Source organism: Typopeltis vanoorti, chromosome 25, assembly GCF_054136105.1.
Source record: "Typopeltis vanoorti isolate ZY-2024b chromosome 25, IOZ_Tvanoo_1.0, whole genome shotgun sequence".
Classification (NCBI taxonomy): domain Eukaryota; kingdom Metazoa; phylum Arthropoda; class Arachnida; order Uropygi; family Thelyphonidae; genus Typopeltis; species Typopeltis vanoorti.
In genome coordinates, this window is record NC_143573.1 from 12,399,607 (window position 1) to 12,426,680 (window position 27,074).

General features: G+C 36.0%; 1 protein-coding gene across 1 annotated transcript in view; it reads left to right on the forward strand.

Annotated features, from left to right (window-relative positions):
* Nucleotides 1–27,074, forward strand: part of LOC150092545 (uncharacterized) — a 335,783-nt gene that overhangs the window by 182,568 nt on the left and 126,141 nt on the right. The window contains exon 9 of the mRNA XM_090414232.1: nt 19,046–19,148. Coding sequence (XP_090270358.1) covers nt 19,046–19,148 — 103 coding nt within the window. The remainder of the gene's footprint in view (nt 1–19,045; nt 19,149–27,074) is intronic.

The window sequence follows — 27,074 nt, forward strand, 5'->3', positions numbered from 1 at the left end:
AAATGTGCCTCTTCTCTCCAAATTCACATGGAGAGAAGAGGCAAGGAATAAGAAAAGTCTCATTGACTGTGTTATTGTTGATAGTGATGTCTTCTCCGTGGTACAGGACATCAGAGTATACAGAGGATTTGAAATTGGAAGTGATCACTATTTAGTCTTGAGCAGGATAAAATTGAATTTCATATTGAAAAGAAAAACATGTAAGAAAGTTGTAAAGTGAATAAAAGTTTAGCAGCTTGCAGATGTGAGCTGTAGACTAAAATACACAAAGATTATTGAAGAAAAAATGAAAGAGTTTGAGAACAGGAGCCAATTTGAGATTCAGTGGCAAGCCTTGAAGAAAACCTGTTTGATTCAGCCAGAGAGGCATGTGGTGAGATTGTCTGCAAGGATAGAAAAATCAGAACTCCATGGTGGACACAGGAAGTTAAAGAGGCAGTGAAGGAAAAGAAGAAATCATATCAAAACTTCCTGCGAAATAAGTCAGCTTGTGCTCTTAGAGAATACTGAGACAAATGTAAGAAAGCTAAACACTGTGTAAAACTAGCTAAACAAAAGTCATGGGAAGACTTTAGTAAGAAAGTAGAAAATGAATATCAAATAGTGGGAAGATATTCTGGAAGTTGAAGAAGCTCAGAAATGGAGGAAAGAGTGTTGTAAATAGAAGTAGAGATGATAAAGGTGACATGAAAACTGGAGAAAAAGATATTCTTGAAGTATGGAGTAATTACTTTGAAAATTGTTAAATGAAACAGGCAGTGATAGCAAAGTGGTAAAAAACACTCAACAGGCATACAGTTAGGAATACATATACATACTTGAAGTAGAAAAAGCCATCAAAGGCTTGAAATGTGGAAAGGCAGCAGGACTAGATGATATTCAACCAGAAATGCTGAAGTATGGTGTTATGAAAGTCTTACAGTGGCTACACTGCATAGTTCATTAAGCTTGGACAGAGGGACGAATTCCTGATGATTGCAGTAGAGCTCTCATAGTACCCATAAATAAAAAGGGAAATACCTCTGTAATTCTCACTGAATGTGAGAATTAGAGGTATTTCTCTACTGAGTCTTCTTGGTTTATGCAAGTATATTTGAGAAATGGTTGAGAAGAATTGTGGAAAAAAAGCTTGGTGAAGAATAAGCTGGATTCAGGCCAAATGAGGCTGTCAGGATCAGATCTTCACTCTACAACAAATAGTTGAGAATTCATGGGAATATAACAAAGATCTATGTTTAAGTTTTGTAGATCTGGAAAAGGCATATGACAAGGTGGCAAGAGAGAAGCTATTCAATACACTACAGTTATATGGTGTTAATGGGGCATTATATCAAGCAGTACTTAGCCTCTAATTGAGTTGCAAGTCAGCAGTTAGAATTGAAGGAAGTACAGGAAGGTGGTTTAATGTTAAATTTGGTGTGTGACAAGGATGTATATTATCCCCTCTGTTATTCATTATCTATATGGATCACATTATGGAGGAAAGTGGTATTAAACCTGATATCAAAATTATAGATGTTAATGTCAGGTCTTTGCTTTATGCGGATGATGTTATACTTCTAAATAAATCTGCTACATTCTAGTGGTAAGACTTATACGTTGGTTAGACATAACTGGTAATTAATTTACGGAATTAACAACGCATATAAAGTAAATTAATTAAAGATAACTTTAATGAATCACTTCTATATTTCGACAATGTCACATTGTCATCTTCAGGAACATAAAGATATGGTATGTGCACTACAGGAACTAACAAAGCAAATGAGGAAGAAATTAAGACACTAATTTTGTTCCTAAAGTCCTAATGGTGCCCTCTTGCGGGCTAATTTGGTAGTCTTGGCCATTGGGCTGAAGTTCTCATAATGAAAGTCTCCCAAATTTGGGGCAGTTTCGAAAATGCACCCAAATTTGTTGAGGTTAGGAACGTTTTTTAGAGCTGCTGAAGATTCTTTGAATAATCTTTCGTATTTAAACTTGCTGCGATGGATTATTTTTGTCTTCTTCCAACGAATTTTATGGTGGGTATCTAAGGCATGGTCTGCCAGCCCAGAGCGGCTGTACTGGTGAAATCGGATGTAGTCTTGGTGTTCTGAAATCCTGATATTTGTTGTTCTGCCTGTTTGGCCAAAGTAGGACAATTTGCAGCTGCAAGGGACCTGGTATACACCAGGTAGGTCTAGGGGAAGTGGTTGGTCTTTGGTAGAGCGGATAAGGGATGCCAACTTTTTATATGGTCTGTAACAGGAAGTAAGGTCATATTTCTTGAGGATATTAGTTATTTTTTCAGAGGTGCCCTGGATGTAGGGGATAGTGATAGACTTGGTGTAGTCTTTATTGTTGAGGGGGGGAGGGGGGTTGTGGTTTTCAGGTTTTAGTATTTTTTGGATTTTTTTGGGGTTATAGCCATTGGCTAAGAAAGTGTTGAGGATGTGGTTTAGTTCCATAGTCAGGGCCTTGTCATCTGAGCAGATTAATTTTGCCCTGTTATATAGTGTTTTTATCACCCCATATTGTTGTGAGGAGGGGTGGTGGGATTGCTGGTGAATGTATCTGCCAGTGTGGGTGGGTTTTCTGTAAACAGAGAAAACCAAAGATCCATCAAGCTGGCGGGTGATTAAAGTGTCTAGGAAGGGGAGGGTGTTGTTTTCCTCTTTTTCTAAGGTGAACTGGACTCTGGGATGTTGGTTGTTTAAGTGTGTTAGGAAGGAGTGGAGTGAGTCTGAGCCATGTGGCCAAATAGCAAACACATCATCCACATAACGAAGCCAAATAGTGGGTTTTTGTGGGGCGGAGTTTAAGGCTTTTTCTTCAAATGTCTCCATGAAGAAATTGGCCAAGGGTGGGGAAAGTGGTGAACCCATGGCTGTCCCCTCTATCTGTTTGTAGAACTTTCCTTGCCAAACGAAATAGCCTGAGTTCATTGTGAACTGAAATAGGGCTGAGATATCGGGAGGAAACTTGGCTTGGATGAGCTCAAGGGTTTCTTTGAGTGGGACATTAGTGAATAGGGAGGAGACGTCAAAACTGACCATTATGTCAGTGTGTTGGAGTGTGAGGTTTTCTATACTGGCTTTAAAGTGGGCCGAGTTTTTTATGTGTGATGGTGTGTTGCCAGTGTAGTGTGTGAGCGTTTTGGCTAAATGTTTGGCTAATTTATATGTGGGGGAATCAATGCCATCCACTATGGGACGTAATGGCACATTTTGTTTATGTATTTTTGGGAGTCCATATAATCGGGGTGGTCTAGAGTTATAAGGTTTAAGCTTGTTGGTGACTTCCACAGGCCAAGAAGTGACTTTCTTAAGGAGTCTGTGGATAGTTCTAATCTGAGAGCTGGTCGGATTATATTCAATGGGGAGGTAAGTAGTACGGTCTCGTATTAAGGAATCGCACGAAAGGCCCGTCAATACGGCAAACTGAGGTTAAAGATATCGAGGCAAATAAATCGCCTGACGTTCCTAAAACGCTGCCGGGATAACAAAGTGATCCCCAACTGTGTCAAATTGAAGCACCGTTTCACTTCCGAGAAAGCTCTACAGTGAGAATTACAGAGGTATTTCCCTTTTTATTTATGGGTACTATGAGAGCTCTACTGCAATCATCAGGAATTCGTCCCTCTGTCCAAGCTTAATGAACTATGCAGTGTAGCCACTGTAAGACTTTCATAACACCATACTTCAGCATTTCTGGTTGAATATCATCTAGTCCTGCTGCCTTTCCACATTTCAAGCCTTTGATGGCTTTTTCTACTTCAAGTATGTATATGTATTCCTAACTGTATGCCTGTTGAGTGTTTTTTACCACTTTGCTATCACTGCCTGTTTCATTTAACAATTTTCAAAGTAATTACTCCATACTTCAAGAATATCTTTTTCTCCAGTTTTCATGTCACCTTTATCATCTCTACTTCTATTTACAACACTCTTTCCTCCATTTCTGAGCTTCTTCAACTTCCAGAATATCTTCCCACTATTTGATATTCATTTTCTACTTTCTTACTAAAGTCTTCCCATGACTTTTGTTTAGCTAGTTTTACACAGTGTTTAGCTTTCTTACATTTGTCTCAGTATTCTCTAAGAGCACAAGCTGACTTATTTGGCAGGAAGTTTTGATATGATTTCTTCTTTTCCTTCACTGCCTCTTTAACTTCCTGTGTCCACCATGGAGTTCTGATTTTTCTATCCTTGCAGACAATCTCACCACATGCCTCTCTGGCTGAATCAAACAGGTTTTCTTCAAGGCTTGCCACTGAATCTCAAATTGGCTCCTGTTCTCAAACTCTTTCATTTTTTCTTCAATAATCTTTGTGTATTTTAGTCTACAGCTCACATCTGCAAGCTGCTAAACTTTTATTCACTTTAAAACTTTCTTACATGTTTTTCTTTTCAATATGAAATTCAATTTTATCCTGCTCAAGACTAAATAGTGATCACTTCCAATTTCAAATCCTCTGTATACTCTGATGTCCTGTACCAGGGAGAAGACATCACTATCAACAATAACACAGTCAATGAGACTTTTCTTATTCCTTGCCTCTTCTCTCCATGTGAATTTGGAGAGAAGAGGCACATTTTTATGTTGGAACATGGTGTTAGTAATAACCAGTCCATGTCCTGAGCAGAAATGCAACAGGTATTTGCATTAATATTAGCTTTGCTCTTTTTTCCCAAAATATTTTTCCATGTTTATTAATCATTTCCTAGTCTGCTATTTAGATCTCCAATAAATACCTACTTTTCCTTTTTCATTGTGTCAATTGCTTTCTCTAAAGCCTCAAAACATTTCTCCATTTCTATCTTAGTAGAACCTGCTGTGGGACTATAGGCACAAATAAGTCTCAATGTCCAGTTCCCGATTCTCATATTTGCCCACATCACTCTACTTGAGACTGACTGCCATTCAAGAAGATTAGCCTGGTATTTTGTGTTGAATACTATGGCTACTCCTTTTCCTTGATTATCATTGCCTAAATAAAACATTTTGTATTTATTGCTCAGAAAGATCTTACCAGTTTTTGTCTTTTTTTGTTTCAGTCATCCCTATTATGACGATCTGGTACTTATCTAATTCCTCAACTAGCACCATTTCTTTGCCATTCAGGTTTCTTATGTTGGGTTGGTGATGTTGAGTTGTGTTTTCAGATTTGTTCCAGTAGCTGGCTTTTCGCGATTGCCCTGATTCCCTGGCGAAAACAACAGGGGTCTTGTTTAAATGGGCAACACCCCAGCCAGCATGAAATTCTATCATGTTATATCATCATTTTGTATTTTGGTTTAAGCCAATAAGAATACAATTTGGTCAGCTAAATCCCAAATTGCCAGCCCATCCTCATTTGTTCAGTATCCAGGTAGGTATTATTATTATTATTATTGTTCCGGGCAACTCCAAGGAGTCGACAGACTCATCGAGGGAGGCCCTAACATCATGTCAAGAACAACTATTCGACATTCACACAGTATCTATCATACCTTGCCTTGAACTCATTCATGGTCGTAGCATCCACAACAGACTCTGGAAGCTTATTCCACTCATTCATTACTCTCCAAGTAAAAAACCTAGCTCTAACACCCTTGTCAACCACACTCTTGCCCAGTTTCCATTCATGGCCCCTAGTCCTCCCACCACCAGTATTATTTTCAAAAATATCTTCTGGATCAATCTTATAGAAACCCTTCAGTAATTTGAATGTCTCAATCATATTACCCCTCTTTCGCCTATCGACCAATTTCTGCAACCCACAAATCTTCAATCTATTCTCATAAGGTTCATTCCACAGACCTGCTATCATCTTGGTCACTCGTCTCTGGATCCTATCCACTTCCTCCCCACCACGAAGAAACCCTGGTGCCCATAACTGGGCACAGTAGTCCAGATGGGGTCTTATCAAGGCTCGATACAGAGGAACAACAACTTGTTTGTCTCTCTGCATGTTAAAGTATTTTTCAGAAGCCAAGTGATTTGGTGAGCTGTTTTAGTCACTTTTGCAATGTGTCCCCTAAACTTCAATTCCCTATCCACCAACACTCCCAAATCCCTGGCCTCATCAATCTCCTGGAGTACGGTTCCACCAATGCGATATACTGCTGCTATTCTTTTCACCCCAAAGTGCATAACCTCACACTTCGGCACATTAAATTGACATCCATTTTTCCTAGCCCAGTCCTCCAAACTATCCAAATCATCCTGTAAAATTTTGACATCCTGTGCACTCATAATTGCTCTACCCAAGTTTGCATCATCAGCAAACAAGTGAACACTTCCTCTCAAATCCTTTCCTATATCAATGATGAACAAATTGAAAAGCAGTGGTCCAAGAACAGAGCCCTGTGGCCCTCCACTAGTCACAAGCCGTCTCTTTTAGACTCCGCTCCTGAATAAACCACTCTCTGGTAAATCTACTTCAACCACCTACCTATCCATCTCACCAACCCTATACTATCCCCATCTGCTCCAGTTTACTGATTAGGGTTCTATGTGGTATCCTATCAAAAGCCTTGGTAAGGTCCAGTAGTATTACTGTAAACTCATTACCCCCATCCAGTTCAGCCGTCACTGTGTTATAAAACGTGAGCAAGTTACTGAGGCATGATCTACCCTTCACAAAACCATGTTGTCCGCCATACAATATCCCATTTTCATCTATCCAATCCTGTATTCTTTTCTTGACTAATTTCTCTAAGACCTTGACAATGATTCCTGATCTGCTAATCGGTCGGTAATTTAAAACAGCAGTCTTGGAACCACCTTTATGCAGTGAAACTATTTTCCCCTCTTTCTACCTCCTTGGGACTAACCCAGACCCGAGACTCAAATTAAACAAAATGGTCAAGGGTACTGCCAATTCTTTAGCTGCTTCTCATACAACAAGAGCTGGTATGCCATCCAATCCCACAAATGTATTGACATTGAGGTTATGCAATAGACTACTCACCTCCACTTCATTCACCACAATTCCCGTATAATCTACTGGTACATTCGTTTCTGCAATGTCACCACCTGGATGATATATTCTTGCAAAGTGCTCACTCAGTAACTCACCTATATCAACTGATTCAGTTACCTCCCTGCCATCGGCATTCTTTAAAATCATTCTGCCATGTACATTTTTGCTTTTACTTGATATCCGCTCTACCAAAGACCAACCACTTCCCCTAGACCTACCTGGTGTATACCAGGTCCCTTGCAGCTGCAAATTGTCCTACTTTGGCCAAACAGGCAGAACAACAAATATCAGGATTTCAGAACACCAAGACTACATCCGATTTCACCAGTACAGCCGCTCTGGGCTGGTGAAATTCGTTGGAAGAAGACAAAAATAATCCATCGCAGCAAGTTTAAATACGAAAGATTATTCAAAGAATCTTCAGCAGCTCTAAAAAACGTTCCTAACCTCAACAAATTTGGGTGCATGAAACTGCCCCAAATTTGGGAGACTTTCATTATGAGAACTTCAGCCCAACGGCCAAGACTACCAAATTAGCCCGCAAGAGGGCACCATTAGGACTTTAGGAACAAAATTAGTGTCTTAATTTCTTCCTCATTTGCTTTGTTAGTTCCTGTAGTGCACATACCATATCTTTATGTTCCTGAAGATGACAATGTGACATTGTCGAAATATAGAAGTGATTCATTAAAGTTATTTTTAATTAATTTACTTTATATGCGTAGTTAATTCCGTAAATTAATTACTAGTTAAATCTGCTACAAGTCTGCAAGATTCTGTGACTAAACTGAATAACTGTTGTAATAGATATGGTATGAAGGTCAGCAATAAAAAGACAAAGACAATGAAAATAGGCAGAATCATTGGAAATGTCAACTGCATTGTGAATGGAGAACCTATAGAACAAGTAAAACATTTCATCTACTTAGGCACGATTTTTAGTGAAGATGGTAAATTAAATATGGAAATAGACAACAAAATCAACAACGCTGGTATGGTACTAAGTCAATTGAATAAAGTCATATGGAATAAGAGAAATTATTCAGAACACTAAATTAGCTGTATACAAGACAGTGTTCAAACCAGTTTTAACTTATGGATCTGAGAGCTGTGTCAGAAGTAAAACACTTGACAAAAGACTAGAGTCCTGAGAAATATTAGAGCCGTGAACAGTTAACATCAATGGCAATATCATATTAAAAACGAGGATATTAGGAAAGAACTTGACATTGTCTGCATCCAGGAATGCGTTAGCAGAGGTAATTTCAGGTGGTATGGTCATTTAAACAGATTGGGCAAGAAAAGATTAGCAAAACAGGTGTTCTCTGCCAGGTTGGCAGGAAAACGACCCAGCGGAAGACCAAGATATAGGTGGATTGATATGGTAAAAAGTGCCTTAGACAATAGAAATGTAAGATCTGATAATGTTGGGATTTTGACAAGTAACAGACTGATTTGGAGGAAAATTGTATATAAGAAGTTAGTAATGATGTAAATTTTTCATGTAGTACTATCATATCCTGTCCCTTGAGGTACATGACAGGAATATGATGATGATGGTTTATTATCATATTATTAAAATACTCTCAGTCGGAGATAATTGCAGATGTTTTTTTTTTTTTTTGCTTGGTTAACAAGTAAATTATGATTGACAAAAACTTATATTCTTATTTTAGTCTAGTCATGAAGATGCCTCGCACTCAAACTATGCTTACGCTTTAGTGTTGGATTAAAAACCAGAAGATAATTTCTTGTCTGTTAATTATTAATCATTATAATTTAACATAAGAGTTTGACCATTTTTGAATCTCTTCTTTTTGATCTTTTTCATTACCAAATTCCTGATATATCTCAGTGGATATACAGAATACCGTGATTAAGTATACATTAAGTTCATGATACTGTATTTGTTATTCATAATTTTTGTCGTTGTCAGCAGTTTGCTCAATTGTAACCTTAGTGTATAGGATCATATGATAGTACTACATGTAAAAAATTACATTATAATTTCCTATCAACAATTTTCCTCCAAATTAATCTGTTATCTGTCAAGACTCCAATATTATCAAAGCTTATATTTCTGGTTTCTTCTCAAGCATTTTTTATGACAAGGAACATGTCTGCTTTACTTTACTATCCCATTCTGTTTAAGTGACCACACCACCTGAGATTAGCTCTGCTAATCTATTCCTCAATGCTAAAAATGTCAAATTCTTTCCTAATATCCTCATTTTTAATGTGATAATGTCATTGATGCCATCTGTTCACTTCCCCAATTTATTTGAGCACTTTCTTATATACTGCTAGTTTAGTGTTTTGAATAATTTCTTTCTTATTCCATACAAATTCAGTTGACTTCCTATCATACCAGCTTTTCTAATTCTGCTATTTCCAAATTTAATTTGCCATCTTCACTAGCAATTGTGCCTAAATAGCTGAAATATTTTAATTGTTCTGTAGGTTCTCCATTCAGGATACAGATAAAGTTTCTGTCTATTTTCATTGTCCTTTTATTGTTGATGTTCATACCAAATTTATTACAGCAGTTATTCAATTTAGTCAGAGAATCATGCAGGCTTATACTGGATTTATTTAGAAGTATAGCTGAGATTAAATATCCAATTTTGATATCTATTTGGTTTAATACTATTTTCCTACATACTGTATTCCCTATAGACAATAAACAACAGTGGTGATAATGTGCAGTCTTGTATTATATCTGATTTCACAACAAACCATATTCTTATACCTCTTCAATTCTAACTGCTGACTTACTGCTCAAATATATATATATATACTGTATTGCTTGATATAATGTTCAGTTCTAACTGCTGACATACTACTCATATATATATACACACACACACACACACACACACACACACACACACACACACACACACACACATGCACATACTGTATTACTTGATATAATGTCCTATTTATACCATATAGTTGTATCTGTCAAGACTCCAATATTATCAGATCTTATATTTCTGGTTTCTTTTAAAGCACATTTTACTGAATCAATCAACCTAGACCTGAGTCTTTTTGAGCATTGTTTTGAGCATAAATGCAGCTTTTCTCTTGTCATGTCCCTCTTCCAGATTAACAAAGATCTGTATTTAACTTTTGTTATATTCTCATGATTTCTCAACTGTTTGGCCTGAAGCCATCTTGTACTGTAAGTTGCCCTTCCATAATTTTGTCATATTCAGTTCCCTTTTTTTATAGATGGTTACTATGAGAGCTCTATTCTAATCATCTGGAATTCGACCCACTCACCAGGCCTTATGAATTATGCAGTGAAGTCAAGCAGACTTTTATACCTCCATATGTGAACATTTCTGGTCATGTATAATCCATCTGCCTTTACACATTTCAGGTTTTTGATGGCTTTTTTTTTTCTATTTCAAGTATTGATATCTATTCCTGAATGCATTCCTGGTGAGTGTTTTCTTCCACCATGCTGTCACTGCTTGTTTCATTTAGCAGTCTTTGAAAGTAATCACTCTAGACATCTAGAATATATTTATCATCAGTTCTCATGTCATCTCTATTATCTTTGATTCCATTTACGGTACTCTTTCATCTATTTCTAATATTTTTAATAGCCTACAGAATATTTTGTCACCTTCTGATAATTATTTTTTATTTTCTTACATAAGTCTTCCCATGGATTTTGTTTAGCTAGCTTTGCAAAATGCTTTGCTTTCTTGCATTTTTCTTCATATTCTCTAAGAGCACAAGTTGACTTACTTGAACTTTTACAAGAACTTTCAATATGCTTTCTTCTTTTCCTTCACTGCCTCTTCAACTTCGTGAGTCCACATTGGAATTCTGATTTTTCTATCCTTGAAAACAACCTCATCACATGCCTCTAAATCAATATTTTCTTCAGGGTTTTCCACTAAATCTCCAAGGTGAAGTTCTTGTTTTCAAACTCTTTCATTTTTTCCTGAATAATATCTGAAAGCTGCTCAACTTTGATTCGTTTTAAAATTTTCTTACACACTCTTCTTTTTGATATGAAATTCAATTTTATCCTGCTCAACACTAAGTAGTGATCACTTTAGATTTCAAACTCTCAATACACTTTTGTGTCCTGAACCAGTGGGAAAACATTGTCAGTTAGACTTTTCTTATTTCTTACATATTCTCCTCGTGTGAATTTGTGCATCTGTTGGAACATATTGTTACTAATAACTACTCCATATCCTGAACCAAAATCCAGCAGGTACTACTATTATTATTTGTTTTGCATTTTTTCCAAATTTTCCCAAAACACGTCTGGTAATCATTTCCTACTCTCTGTTTAGTTTCTCCAACAAGCACCAAGGTTTTTTTTTCATTGTCATCTGCTTGTCTAATGCCTTAAAATTCCTCCACTTTTTCTTTAAAAGAGCCTTCTATTGCATAACAGGCACAAATAAGTCTCATTGTCCAGTTTTCCATTCTGATGTTTTGCCCACATCACTTAACTTGATATTTCCTGCTATTGAAGAAAATTATTCTCATGTTTTGTATTGAATACTATAGGTACTCCTTCCTTTCCCTGATCATATAGTATTTTGTATTTGTTGCTTAGAAAGATATCACCTGTTTTTGTATTCTTTGTTTCATTCAAACCTATTATGTCAACCTGGTACTTTACCAATTCTTTTGCTAGTTCCCTTTGTTTTCCATTGATGCTTATGTTAATCTGGAACTCTGATAAAGTTGACTTTTCATAATTTCATTAATTTTTCTCTAATTTAATCTTCTGTTTGTCAGTATTCCAGTAATGTCAGATCTTACATTTAATTTAATTTCCTTGGTAGTATTTTAACTGTGTTTGTCTGCTTAGATATAGGTCACCACAGAGAGATGTCATCCTCTGAGTATTTTTTTTTCCCTTCCATCCTGGCAGACATCTTTCTTCTAACCTCTTCTCTCTACTTCTGTTTAAGTGACCATAGTAACCTTATATTATAATAAAATTAGTTTAATCCTTTATCCAAGTGTGAGCAAACAAAGTTTGCGCCTGAAGTATCTTCAGGACTAGGGTAAAGTGATACAACACCAGGGCAACTCGTTGCAAAGGTGGAGAAAGCTACCAACACTCCTAACTCAGTATCTCCTATAATGCAAAACACATCTCCTTGCGGATATGTCTAATATTATGCATTAAAGGAAGGGCCACTACCCAGACTAGTTTCGACCTTTATTGAGGTCTCTTCAGTGGGAGCCAGGCCCTAGTGGAAATACCAGGCAGAAGCATTAGTAGGTCATCTCTACCTATAGGAGTTGCCAAATGGTGTGCCACCCTTTTTTAATAAATTACTCTGGATTTAGAGAAAGATGTTGAAAGTTTATTTTTTCACTTGGTTAGAGTATAATAAAATTAGTTTAATCCTTTATCCAAGTGTGAGCAAACAAAGTGGATTTTCTAAATCCAGAGTAATTTATTAAAAAAGGGTGGCACACCATTTGGCAACTCCTATAGGTAGAGATGACCTACTAATGCTTCTGCCTGGTATTTCCACTAGGGCCTGGCTCCCACTGAAGAGACCTCAATAAAGGTCGAAACTAGTCTGGGTAGTGGCCCTTCCTTTAATGCATAACATTAGACATATCCGCAAGGAGATGTGTTTTGCATTATAGGAGATACTGAGTTAGGAGTGTTGGTAGCTTTCTCCACCTTTGCAACGAGTTGCCCTGGTGTTGTATCACTTTACCCTAGTCCTGAAGATACTTCAGGCGCAAACTTTGTTTGCTCACACTTGGATAAAGGATTAAACTAATTTTATTATACTCTAACCAAGTGAAAAAATAAATAAACTTTCAACATCTTTCTCTAAATCCAGAGTAATTTATTAAAAAAGGGTGGCACACCATTTGGCAACTCCTATAGGTAGAGATGACCTACTAATGCTTCTGCCTGGTATTTCCACTAGGGCCTGGCTCCCACTGAAGAGACCTCAATAAAGGTCGAAATTAGTCTGGGTAGTGGCCCTTCCTTTAATGCATAACATTAGACATATCCGCAAGGAGATGTGTTTTGCATTATAGGAGATACTGAGTTAGGAGTGTTGGTAGCTTTCTCCACCTTTGCAACGAGTTGCCCTGGTGTTGTATCACTTTACCCTAGTCCTGAAGATACTTCAGGCGCAAACTTTGTTTGCTCACACTTGGATAAAGGATTAAACTAATTTTATTATACTCTAACCAAGTGAAAAAATAAACTTTCATAACCTTATATTACTCTACACACACATTCTTGAATGCTACTGATGTCAGCTTTCTTCCTGACATCTTCATTTTTAATATGATTCTGCAATTAATACTATCTGTGGTCTCTCTTGATCAGTGATCCTGTCTTATGTACAGCTAGTTTATGGTTTTGATAATTTTTCTGTTATTAACATATAAAATTTCTCTTTTGACTTCCAACCAAACCAGATTTATTTCTCCTGTTTATTTATAAATTTTATTGGCAGTTACTAAAATTCTGTCTAAATTTCTGAAATGTACTTGTTCTATAGATTTCCCATTCTGGAGATGTAGTTAACATTTTCTGTGTCCTTGTCTGTTTTGTAGTGTGTCTTGTTAATACTTATTTTCGTACCAGATTTGTTCCAACAGTTATTCAATTTAGTTAAAGAATCTTGCAGACTTCTTCTGTATTGTTTAAGCATGTGACATCATCTACATAGCATAAAGAACTTGGATTAACATTCCAATTTCATATCAGGTTTAATGCCACTTTTCTGCATAATGTGATTGTAATTTAAATAGATGATGAATGACACCAGGGATGTGCTCCATAGTCTAACACCTGATTATATGTTCAAACCATCTTCTGAATGCTGAATTAACTCAGATATTACTCAGTATAATCTACTATTTACATATACAGGGTGATTAAAATGAAAGTATTTCTGTTTAGGGTCTTATGGAGCACCATCCAGTGATCCATTCGATGCGAAACATTATGCAGAAGCAATATCTGAGGTGAAAAAAAAAGTAGTTCCAAAATTCACCACAAGGGAATTGTAAACACCAAATGCATGGAATTTGCATATTACACAACTTGGCAGGTGCCAGGAGGGTTTAAAAAATGGGCATGGGATTTTTCCCTTCATTCTGGTTGTTAATACCATCTGCAGTGATGGCACTAACCATGTCCCCAACATGCTTTGCTCATGAAGCTGTACTACCTAAACAATTGCAATGCTGTTACTGCACTCTGCAAATTTTGTCACCTGAACAAATGTCAATCAGATCCACTATTTCCGTGTGCCCTGCGACCAGTGATCAGTTGTTTTGAAGGAAAGGGATCATTGGGAGTTAGACCCAGCAGGGATTGCAAACAAATCAGTTTGCAAGTGAATGACATTGTTACTGCTGTTATGGAGCAGGCCATGAATAACAGCGTTAGTTCCTGCAGTGCATGTGCTTATCAAGACACATGGATGTGCCTTACACAACTGTCAGAAAAAATGCTATGGAAGATTCTGTATTTCTTCCCATTCAAGATAATCCCGACACAGGAGTCATGACTGCTGGACTTTGAAAGTCAATTGACATTTGCTTTAATATTCCTTGCTCAAGTGGAGTTAGATGTTACGTGGTTGTGGATGATTTTGTGGGGAGATGAAGCTCACTTTCACCTGAACAGAGCTGGGAATGGGCTTTGCAAAACCTGCATGCATTCTGACACATTCCTTTGCATTCACCCAAAGTTACTGTCTGCTGTGGGTTTACAGCTTTGTTTCTCATTGGACCATTCTTCTTTGATGATGAACAATTTTGTTGTGCTACAGTGACAGCAGCACTTGTCATGGATTCAGACATTTTCATGAAGGATGGGGCCTCCTCCACACATCAATAGACCTGTATAGAAAGTTCTTTTCAGAATCCAGAGTAATCAGCTGTGCATTTCCCACTGCATGGCTGCCTTGTTCACCTGATCTGACCCCCTGTCACTTCTGGCTCTGGGGATTTCTCAAAGACAGGGTTTATTGGGAGAATGCATAATTGAAGTGAATAAAAACATATTATTTATGCTTGTATCGCTTTCCTCCTCTTTACACACATGCACACAGATAAAGCACTACATCTACGTTCGGTACGTCATATAGCACTCCCTGATGGTGAATTTTGGAACTTTTTTCCTTCTCAGATATCTTTTTTTCATGATGCACAATGCATTTCTGTAAAGTTTCTCAGCATTCCAATCACTAGGTGGCACTCCACAAGGTCTTAAACAGGGATACTTTAATTTTTTGATCACCCTGTATAATATCCATTGACTGATCCCTAGGATATTCACACTTGCCATGTACCCTTTTCTGATACCTATATGTCAGCTACCCACTTATCCAAGTCAATAGTTTATATTATTTATAATATAATAGTTTGACATGTTTGTGCAACATGAGTCTCAGCTCAAGAAAGTTCCCACAGGAGTGGAAGAAATGTGTGAGAGTTCCATTGTTCAAGAGTGATGCAAAAAACCGATGTCTAACTACTAACCTACTAATGTCTGTAGTGATGGTGAAGATTTTAGAGAAGTTGGCAAGAACTCACATACAGAAATGGATTGACAGACAGTTTGCAAACAACAACCTCCCTTTAGCGATGCTGTTGTTTGCAAACTGTCTGTCAATTTCCACATATTTTATAATAATGTTACAGCTGACTTGAATGAAAGAAATGGATACACTTTGATGCTGTTAGGCTTTGCTAAGGCATTTGATATACCATATGAAAGGCTGTTGCATAAACTGGAGAATGTGGGATTAGAGTATAAAAATATTGACTTGGATAAGTGGATGGCTGACAGATATCAGAAAGTAGTATATGTTAGGTGTGAATCTACCAAATTTAAGGTGACTAGTAGTATACTCCAGGGATTACTCCTTGAATCATTGTTGTTTGATTTATACATTGATGATATTGATAAGGATCTCACAGGAGATGTTTATTTGCTGATGATGCATAGGTAGGTAGGTCAGTCAGGGATGCTGCTGATATACAGTGCATATAGAATGCGCTGTATATCGGTATATACATTTTGCTTCTTTACAAGGCAAAATGATATGACCCACCTTGACTACTGACTGTGCACAGATTTGGTCCTCCTGTGTTCTGAAAGTGTAAAGAAGCTGTAGAAGCGAATATGGAAGAGCAACAAGGATGATATTGGGATTATGGAATATAGATTACAAGAACAGATTGAAATGTTTACTGTAGACAGGAGAGAAAGGAATTGATAGAGGTCTAAACTCCTGAAGAGGAGTTATAGGTTATTAACCAGTGAACGTTTTCATTATATGGAAAGTGGGAGAGAATAAGAGAATGTCCATGGAAGTTTGTGCTCATTGAAGAAAGAAGTGAGAGCTCAATTTTTTTTCTCACATAGAAGTGAGTGGGTGGAACAGTTTGCCTGTTGAAGGAGTGGGTGTATCCGTGTGAATGAAGTTAAGAAAAGATACGACATCTGGTGTAGATGATTTATACCCTTCCTCAATGAGTCCTTGACTTCCTAGAGATCTCTGACAATAATAATTATAATGATTTTTATGGCTATTTTGCCTATTTTTGTTTAGGAGTAAGCTTTTATAATGTCATTAGCTTTCTGCTCAGTTTTTAGGGCATTACTGATGTTTTAAATATATAGATATATGAAGAATATAAGGAAGGAATAATATTGGACATACCTTTGTAGGATGTTCCTGGTTGTCATCTTATTGAGCGGCATATGGCAATATTGCTAAAGTATGACTGGAAGAAGGGGGGGGTTGGAAATGTGGAGATAGATGTGGGAGAATTGCAGGTATAGTATGCTCCCACTTTAGAGAGCTGCGCTTGGAGACTTGCCAAGAATAGTCGATTCATGCTGAAGGGGAGAAAGAAATGAAGGACATATGAATTAATCGCTAACATGTGAAATCACGTGCTTTATAGGTAAAATTTTCAAACTGTTATACAAGCAACATAGTTAACTACAATGATCATAAAAGAGAAGTTAATTTTCTGACGTGTAATAATAAACAACTCATCCCACAATACGGATTGATTACCCTATTATCGGAATGGATTCTCCTTCTGTTGACATGCGCAGAAGTGTCGGAGGATCTCGAATCTGTGGGCATACTATAAGACACAAGGTATGTGAAATTTAAAAACCCGGGTTTTAAGGGTGGGCAGTGAATTCTTTGGGAAGAAAGTAAAAGATAGAGATTTTATGGGGAAAGGAGAAAGATAGAATATGATGAAACAAGATTAGCGGTGGTTTTGTTTATTATACTAGGAGCACTTAAGTTTCTTGCTGCATTCCAGGCAGTCTTGATAAGACTTGAAATACTACTTTTCCAGCTTTGCCTATAACCCCTAATCTTGTTTTGTCATACTCTATCCTTCTCCTTTCCCCATAAAATTTCTATCTTTCACCTTCGTTCACCGCTCACCCTTAAAATCCGGGTTTTTAAATTTCACATACCTTGTGTCTTACTTGCAATTCTCGCACATCTCTCTATATCCACATTTCCAACTCCCTCACCTTCCTTTCAGTCATACTTCAGTATCGACATACACTGGATGCCGCTCAATAAGATGACAACCAGGAGTATCCTACAAAGGTATGTCTAAAATTATTCCTTATATTCTTCATATATCTATATCTTTAAAACATCAGTAATGCCCTAAAAATTGAGCCAATGACATTTAAAAAAAATAAATAAATAAATAGCCAGTGATGTCATAAAAGGGGTACTCCTAAACAAAAATAGGCATAATAGCCATAAAAATTAATATTTATTTAGAGCAGTAACATGGAAAATTTTCCAGAAATAATATCTATAATTGTATTGTTTTGAACAACTTTTCTCATGACTCCACCCTTTGTCTTTTCTAATGTTGAATCATTTATACTCTATTCATTGTACTTTGTATGTTTAAAGGTGTTCATCAAATAAAGTTAATTCTTATCTTGTCATCTCTTGTATTGTATTTGCTCTCTAAGTGTTCAAACATGATTTAAAATACCTCCCATTCTTGATCTTGATTATGCTAAATGATCCAACTTTTGAAACGTTATTAAAAAAACTCGTATATTATGATTCCGTTAATGACATACTTGCCTTTAAGTTTTTATGAGTCTTAAGTTACATCAGAGACATAGATAAATCTGTCTTTGGGATGTAGATGAAATTTATATATTGTCTTCTTCCTCTTTATGGCACTGTTATCCCACTTGGTGCAGGGTCTGCCATGATTATGCAACTGTAGGAAACCCCAACTGGCTCGTCGCAGAGTCTAGCATTGGGGAGGGGGAGAATTTTTGTGGCTGTAGATACATGTATTAATGGGGCCACTTTGCCTTTTCTGTGTGTGTGGGGGTGGGGGGGGGGGAACAGAGTTTCTAGGTGAAAAAACCCAATCTCTGTATGAGACCCTAACTCACCCTTATTTGAAAGAGACCATTTAAAGGTTCCTCATATCTTGGACAGGAAGTGAACTGAGGTCTTTCCAACCAAAGGGCTTTGTCTATACCGACTGAGCTATGGAGTCTCTAAATATTGTACTTTTGTTTATTATACTAGGAGCACTTTAGTTTCTTGCTGCATTCCAGGCAGTCTTGATAAGACTGGAAATACTACTTTTCCAGTTCTGCCTATAACTGTTTTTTTAATATTCTGTTTTCAATATTTCTGTAGCATTACCACGCAAGCAGTAACTATTAAGTAACTATATTTTTATCTCTATTTTTGTTGTTTATGCCAGTGATTCTTAAATGGCTACTATGCTTTTAGGGCACAAGTACTAGTAAGTAGTTTGAACCTAATTAATAAATTAAGCTCTTAGGTATTTCTTTTTGACTAGATGTGCCATGAAAAAATTGCTCAGACAATAAGGGTATTTTGAACCAAGAAAGCTTGAGAACCTCTATTTTATGCAATGTTAATGTTGGAAAGTCTGAAATTAGTTTGTCAATCGATTGATATTTTGAAAAATACTCTTAATTCTTTATTATTATGATATGATATTTTTCTTAACAATAATTTCATTTGGTAATTCTCCATCTTATTTCATTAATTTCTTATTTTATTTTAGTCACTGGAAGAATCCTTTCCAGATTCATTGCCAGATACCACCCACAAGCTTGCATCAAATGAAGTAGATGTTCAAGGATTAGATACGACAAGTGATGAACAAGGTAATATATTGACTCACTTAAAATCTAATAATAATATGCCCAAGTAGAATCAATTGTTACAACAGATATTAGCTCACTGAAAAAACTACAGAATAGAGGTACTGTAATGAGATAGTTACATTCTGTTAATTTACTGCAGGGAAGGAGTTATGTATGGACTTCAGCATGTAAATTTTATTCTCTAAGTGATAAGTCAAAGTTAGCATTAATTTGGGACTAATGAAATTTAAATCTTTGCCAATGACAGCAACAAAAACAGATATGGTGAAATTTAAATGCAGTTTGCTTGAATTTTTGATTTTGCAAGAGAATATCTGCATCTTACGCAATCATCGAGGAAAAGAAAATTGGATGATTTCAATAAGAGAATAAGTAGTTTTTGAATCAAAATGTTAATGAGATGGTTAAAAATTTGTTTAGGTTTACAGAGTTTAAAAGGTACACCTTTTGCATAAGTTAAACATTTCTCTATATTATATTTATAATTACTAAAAACACTTAATAACCACAGTAATGACTATTTAATTCATAAATATTTCATCCCAAGTATCTTGGGACATCATCAGTACAGTAGTTTAAACAATACTAGGAATAACATACAGTTAGGGCACATGATTACAATGGAATCTCAGTATGCATGCAGTAATGTGTTATATATTCATGAATTAAATAGTCATTACTGTGGTTATTACGTGTGTTTTTAGTGATGAATTCACCACAGGTTTCGTTATATAAAAAAAAATTTATAATTAACCTTTCACTATGTGTGTGGTCATATCATGAAACCCTGTTCTTATCCTCTGCCCAGCAGACTTATATGCAACACTACTGTCAAAATGTATTTGAAGATGATATTAAAAAAACTACTTCTGTTAATGTGGAAAGGGCTTTTTTTTGTGAATAAGGTTATTAAGCAAGATAGATTCCAGACCAATTCAGAAAATTGGCAAGTGATTACAGAATAAAATTTAAATTGCAGTAAATTAGAGGCTTCCTACCTTAATCGGGAGTAACAGTAAGTAATAATTGGTTGAAAGACCAGAATGTGGATCCCTTCTTTTCAGCACAGTGAATTAGTTCAGGGCTGTCCAAAACGCTGCCGTGGGCTGCATCTGGTTCACGGTGCGATTTTGTACAGCCCACCTATGGGTTTTGATTTTCACGAACGAAAAAATAAAATTACAATTTGAATTAAATACGTATTAGACATTTTAATTCCATCACTAATCAATAATCTTGATGCTGGTAATTTTATTTGATGTTTTTACATCCCTATATACTCATATTTTTCAAATATTAGATGTGTCAAAGAAGTGTTCTTGCACTGTTTTGTTCCAACATATATAATATGTGTACTGTATTTATTATTCTGGATGCAGCCCTCGGATAAATCTTTTTTTTTTTTTTTTTAATGTGACCTTCGGATTACCTAAGGTTGGACAGCCCTGAATTAGTTGATCTAATATTCAGGAGGCAGGATTTTTCTCTGCAAATGAGACACCAGCCATAAAATACATGTATTTGACAGACACAGAATATGCAGGTGAATAGCTGTATTTCATAACAGTCAAGTTGCTTGACTGACAAGCCTTTTGGTCTGAGACCACACTGTGGTCTCAGAGACTTGGCAGTATTTTCCTTTCAATCAGGAAGATTTGGGTTTAAGCACCACAATGTTGGAAAGGAATTGTTTATACATTATTAAAATTTACTGATCTATCCCAATCTTCTCGATTATGTGTTAAACTCATTGGCTTAATTGGAATTATGACCAAAACAATTGAGGCTATGAGACCAGTATATATTATCTGTTAATTTATTGCTGGGAACAATCCGCCTGTTGTGAAGAAACCTGAGAGTTCCTGGAAGAATTTGATGTATCTTCTTGAAACCCTGCTGTTACCATATGAGACCAACTCACTTTCATTCGAAAAGTCCTTAGAATGGTTCTTAGGTCCTCGTCAACTGTGAGGATACTTTACTCACACTTTTCTCTTTATTTTTTTATAAATCATTTGTGTATGTTTTCAGGTAGTATATCTGTAAGATGGTGTACAGCTACATGTGAAGGGCATATAGAAAAGAAGCTATATTTTCAGTTAATTAAGTTTTCAGGAAAATCTATATTATATCTTTAGCTACTAATTTTCATTTATTAATTCACAGCAACACAATAAGGAAATATGTTATATTATAACATTCTTCAAAATTCAGTCATTGCAGTTAGCTTTGATATTACAATCTGCTCACTGATGTACCACTAAAAGATACTTTTGTTCTAATTACTCCTTGGCATTTGGGAAATATTTAAATTACTGTTCTTAACTCATTATTTTACACAGAGAAGGGGGGGAAATGTATACAAACAACTACATCGGGCTACAGTGGGCATATACGTAAAGTAAAGAGCTTTATCTTCAGTTTTCGTACAAGTTTTGATGCTTTGATCAATGTGATCCATGTAGACTGTGAATGAGTGGAAGTATTCTTCATCCTTGTCTTACCTTGTTTTACATGAAACCATCTTTCTATTCCTTTCAATTTTATCTGCTGACTTACAACTTAAAAATAGGCAATGCATGGCTCTCTAGGCATCATATACACCATATAACTACGGTGTATTGAAGAACCTTTTATCCTTGCAGCATGTCATATTCTTTTTATCATCATCATCAAATTCCTGCCATGTACCCTCAAGGGGTGTACATGATATGATGGTACTACATGAAAAATTTACATCATTACTAACTTCCTATCTACAATTTTCCTCTAAATCAGTCTGTTACTCGTCAAGACTCCAACATTATCAGATCTTATATTTCTATCGTCTAAGGCACTTTGTACCGTATCAATCCACCTATATCTCGGTCTTCCTTTCGGTCATTTTGCTGCCAACCTGGCAGAGAACACTTGCTTTGCTAATCTTTCCTCGCTCATTCGGTTTAAGTGACCATACCACCTGAGATTAGCTCTGCTAACGCATTCCTGATGCTGACAGTGTCAAGTTCTTTCCTAATATCCTCATTTTTAATATGATATTGCCATTGATGAAATCTGTTCATGCCTATAATCTTTCTCAGGACTCTCATATCTGCAGTCTCTAGTCTTTGGTCAAGTGTTTTATTTCTAACCCAGATCTCAGATCCATAAGTTAAAACTGGTTTGAACACTGTCTTGTATACAGCTAATTTAGTGTTCCGACTAATTTCTCTCTTATTCCATATGAATTTATTCAATTGACTTCCTGCAATACCAGCTTTGCTGATTCTGTTGTTTATTTCTATATTTAATTTACCATCTTCACTAAAAATCTTGCCTAAGTAGCTGAGATGTTTTACTTGTTCCACAGGTTCTCCATTCACAACACAGTTGACATTTTCAATGATTCTGCCTATTTTCATTGTATTTGTCTTCTTATTGCTGACCTTCATACCATATCTATTACAACAGTTATTCAGTTTAGTCAGAGAATCTGGCAGACTTGTAGCGGATTTATTTAAAAGTATAACATCATCCGCATAAAGCAAAGACCTGACATTAACATCTCCAATTTTGATATCATGTTTAATACCACTTTCCTTCATGATGTGATCCATATAGATAATGAATAACAGAGGGGATAATGTACATCCTTGTCTCACACCAGATTTAACATTAAACCATCTTCCTGTACTTCCTTCAATTCTAACTGCTGACTTACAACTCAATTGCCCCATTGACACCATATAACTGTAGCATATTGAACAGCTTCTTTCTTGGCACCTTGTCATATGCCTTTTCCAAATTGACAAAACTTAAATACAGATCTTTGTTATATTCCCATTCTTTCTTGACTATTTCTCGTAAAATGAAGATCTGATCCTGACAGCCTCTATTTGGCCTGAATCCAGCTTGTTCTTCACCAGGCTTTTCTTCCACAATTCTTCTCAACCATTTCTCAAGTATACTTGCATATATCTTACCAGGAACACTCAGTAGGGATATACCTCTGTAATTCTCACATTCAGTTTTATTTCCCTTTTTATATATGGGTACTATTAGAGCTCTACTCCAATCATCGGGAATTCGTCCCTCTGTCCAGGCTTTCTGAACTATGCAGTGCAGCCACTGTAAGACTTTTATACCACATACTTCAGCATTTCTGGTCAAATGTCATCTACTCCTGCTGCCTTTCCACATTTCAAGCCTTTGACTTTTTCTACTTCCAGTATGGATATGTATTCCTGACTGCATGCCTGGTCAGTGTTTTTTACCACTGTGCTGTCATCACTGCTTGTTTCATTTAGCAGTTTTTCAAAGTAATTACTCCATACTTCCAGGATATCTTTTTTTCCTGTTTTCATGTCACCTTTATCATTTCTAACTCCTTTTACAGCACTCTTTCCTCCATTCCTAAGCTTCTTCAACAACCTCCAGAATATTTTGCCACCATCTTGATATTTATTTTCTATATTCTTGCCAAAGTCCTCCCATGACTTTTGTTTAGCTAGTTTTACACACTATTTAGCTTTCTTACATTTTTTCAGTATTCTCTGAGAGCACAAGCTGACTTATTTGCCAGGAACTTTTGATATGCTTTCTTCTTTTCCTTCACTGCCTCTTTAACTTCCTGTGTCCACTATGGAGTTCTAATTTTTCTATCCTTGCAGACAACTTCACCATATGCCTCTCTAGCTGAATCAATCAGGGTTTTCTTCAAGGCTTGCCACTGAATCTCCAAGGTTTGGTTCCTGTTCTCAAACTCTTTCATTTTTTCTTCAATAATCTTTGTGTATTTTAGTCTACAGTTCACATCTGAGAGCTGCTCAACTTTTATTCGCTTTAAAACTTTCTTGCATGTTATTCTTTTCAATATGAAATTCAATTTTATCCTGCTCAAGACAAAATAGTGTTATGAGACTTTTCTTAATCCTTGCCTGTTCTCTCCATGTGAATTTGTGCACATTTTTATGTTGGAATATGGTGTTAGTAATAACCAATCCATCTCCTGAGCAGAAATCCAACAGATATTTTTCATTATTATTAGCTTTGCTCTTTTCTCCAAATTTTCCCAAAATATTTTTGTATGTCTGACAATCATTTCCTACTCTGCTATTTAGATCCCCGACAAGGACCAACTTTTCCTTTTTCATTGTGTCATTGCTTTTTCTAAAGCCTCAAAAAAATCCTCCACTTCTACCTTAGTAGAACCTTCTGTGGGACTATAGGTACAAATAAGTCTCCTTGTCCAGTTCCCCATTCTCATATTTGCCCACATTACTTGAGACTGCCTGCCATTCCAGAAGATTAGCGTCATATTTTGTGTTGAATACTATGGCTACTCCTTCTTTTCCTTGATTGTCATTGCCTGAATATAACATTTTGTATTTATTGCTCAGAAAGATTTCACCAGTTTTTGTCTTTTTTGTTTCAGTCTCTCCTCTTATGTCGGTCTGGTACTTATCTAATTCCTCAGCTAGGTCCATTTCTTTGCCATTCAGGCTTCTTATGTTGATAGTTCCGATCTTTAACTCTGGTGATGTTGAGTTGCGGTGTGTTTTCGGATTTGTTCCAGTAGCTAACTTTTCGCTGTTCGCCTTGGTTCCCTGGTGAAAACAACAGGGGCCTTGTTTAACTGTGCGACGCCAGCTGGCATGAAATTTTGTCATGTTGTATCATCATTTTTTATTTTGGTTTAACCAATAAGAATACAATTTGTTCGGCTAAATCCTCCCAAATTGCTAGCCCATCCTCGTTTGTTCAGTATCCAGGTAGGTACCTAACAGGGTGCACCACGAGAAGGTAAGGATTGGATATTAGGTCAGAATCCCTGGTCGGTTCTCTGCATTCCTCTAAAAGCTATGTGGAGGTCTCCTCTCAGCTATACAGCTTTGATCCTTAAGCACCCTTATTCCTTTTATAGATCTACAAAACTTAAACAGATTCTTGTTTATATCTCCTGATTTCTCAGCCATCTGTCTAAAAGTAAAAATGTGATCCTTCTTTATTTGCCTGAATCCTTTGTTCTTCAAACTTCTCTTCCAATTTTTCTTAGCTTCTTTGCAAATATGCTTGCATAAATCTTACCTGGAACATTCAATTGGAAAATTTCTGTAATTCTCACATGGTTTTATTTCTCATTTTTATAGATGGTCCTATGAGAGTCTACTCCATTCATTTGGAGTTTGACCCCTCTAACATGGCCTTCTGAATGATGCAGCGCAGCCAGCCACTTAAAATTTTATACCTTTCATATCTGAGCGTTTCTGGTCAAATATCTACTCCAGCTACATTTCTATCTCATATTCATATGTACTTCTGATTGTATTTCTCTTGAATTTTTTCCACCACTCTTCTGTTACTTTTCATTTCATTTCAATTGTTTCATTCAATTCTCAAATTCTCCAGACATCTAGAATATCTTTATCTTCCATTTTAATGTCACCTTTATTATCTTTGATTTCTACTATTTTCTCCATTTCTAAGATTCATCAGCTTCCACCAGGACATTTTGCCACCTTCCTGATATTTATCTTCTACTTTTACCAAAGTAAGAACATAGAATATAGATGTGATAGTTATCTTCTATATTCTTACCAAAATCTTCCCAATACTTTTGCTTAGCTACTTTTATTCACAGCTTTTTTTTTTTTTTACATTTTCTTTGTATTCTCTTAGAGCACAAGCTGATTTCCTTACCAGGAAGATTTAATACACTTTCTTCTTTTCCTTAACTGCCTCTTAACTTTCTGAGTCTGCCATGGAGTTCTAATTTTTCTATCCTTGCAGACAATCTTACCACATGCCTCTCTCTCACTGGCTGAATTTAGTCAATGTTTTCTTCAGATTCTTCCAGCAAATCTCCAAAGTGTGGTTCCTGTTTTCAACTATTTCATTTTTCCTTGAATGATATCTGAGCCTACAGTTCAGATTTGAATGCTGCTCAACTTTGATTCTATTTAAACTTCCTTACATTCTTTTCTTTTTAATATTATACTCAGTTTTATCCTGCTGAAAACTAAATGATGATCAGTTCTTATTTCAAATCCTCTGTATACTCATGGCCTGAACCAGCCAATGAAACTTTCTTATTTCTTCTGTTTTCTCTCCATGTGAATTTGTTCACATCCTTATGTTGGAACATCACATTAATAATGCCTAGTCCTGTGTCCTGAACAGAAATTCAGTTGGTACTTACCACAATTATTTGTCTACTGTTTTCTCTATATTTTCCTAAAACATATCTATATGTCCAATAATTATTTCCTACTCTGCTGTTTAATACTCCAAAGACCAACTTTTATTTGTATTATCTGCACCCTAATTCTTTGGTGTATATCAAAATAGTATGTTGTACCTAAGGAATAGTTATTTTGTAACACTCAATACTTGTTCAGTTCAAGTTTGTCTTAAGAAAATTTGCATTGATAGAAAAGACTTGAAATACAATCATTCAATGTGACTTTTACCATTTTTTTTTTTAATATGTATCCACACTTCCAAGTTTTATAGTTCAAAAACTTTAATTTATACTTAAGAGTATCACTGAATATACTATCATTTTCATTGTTTACAAGAAGATTCAAAATAATGCCCAATAAACTTCAGTGACATAATTTCCCCATGCAGTATTAGTTGTACATGGCTTGCAGCCTTTCTCAGAGGTTCATTCATGATTGTCATATCAGTTAAACAGATATTTAAGATAAAATATTCTATTTGTCATATAATATGCAAGGAGGAATCTGAAACTTTAATTTAAAGACTATAAGTATATAAATTAAAGGCCATAAATTGTGAGTTGTAAACACATTCCTTCGAATGAAGTTTTTTATACAAAAAATTAATATAAATCACTTAATGTCTAGGTGGATAGTAATTACTCTTTGTTTCACTTACTCGTTGTATGTAAACTGTGACATCATTTTTGCTCTGAGGATACTGGTT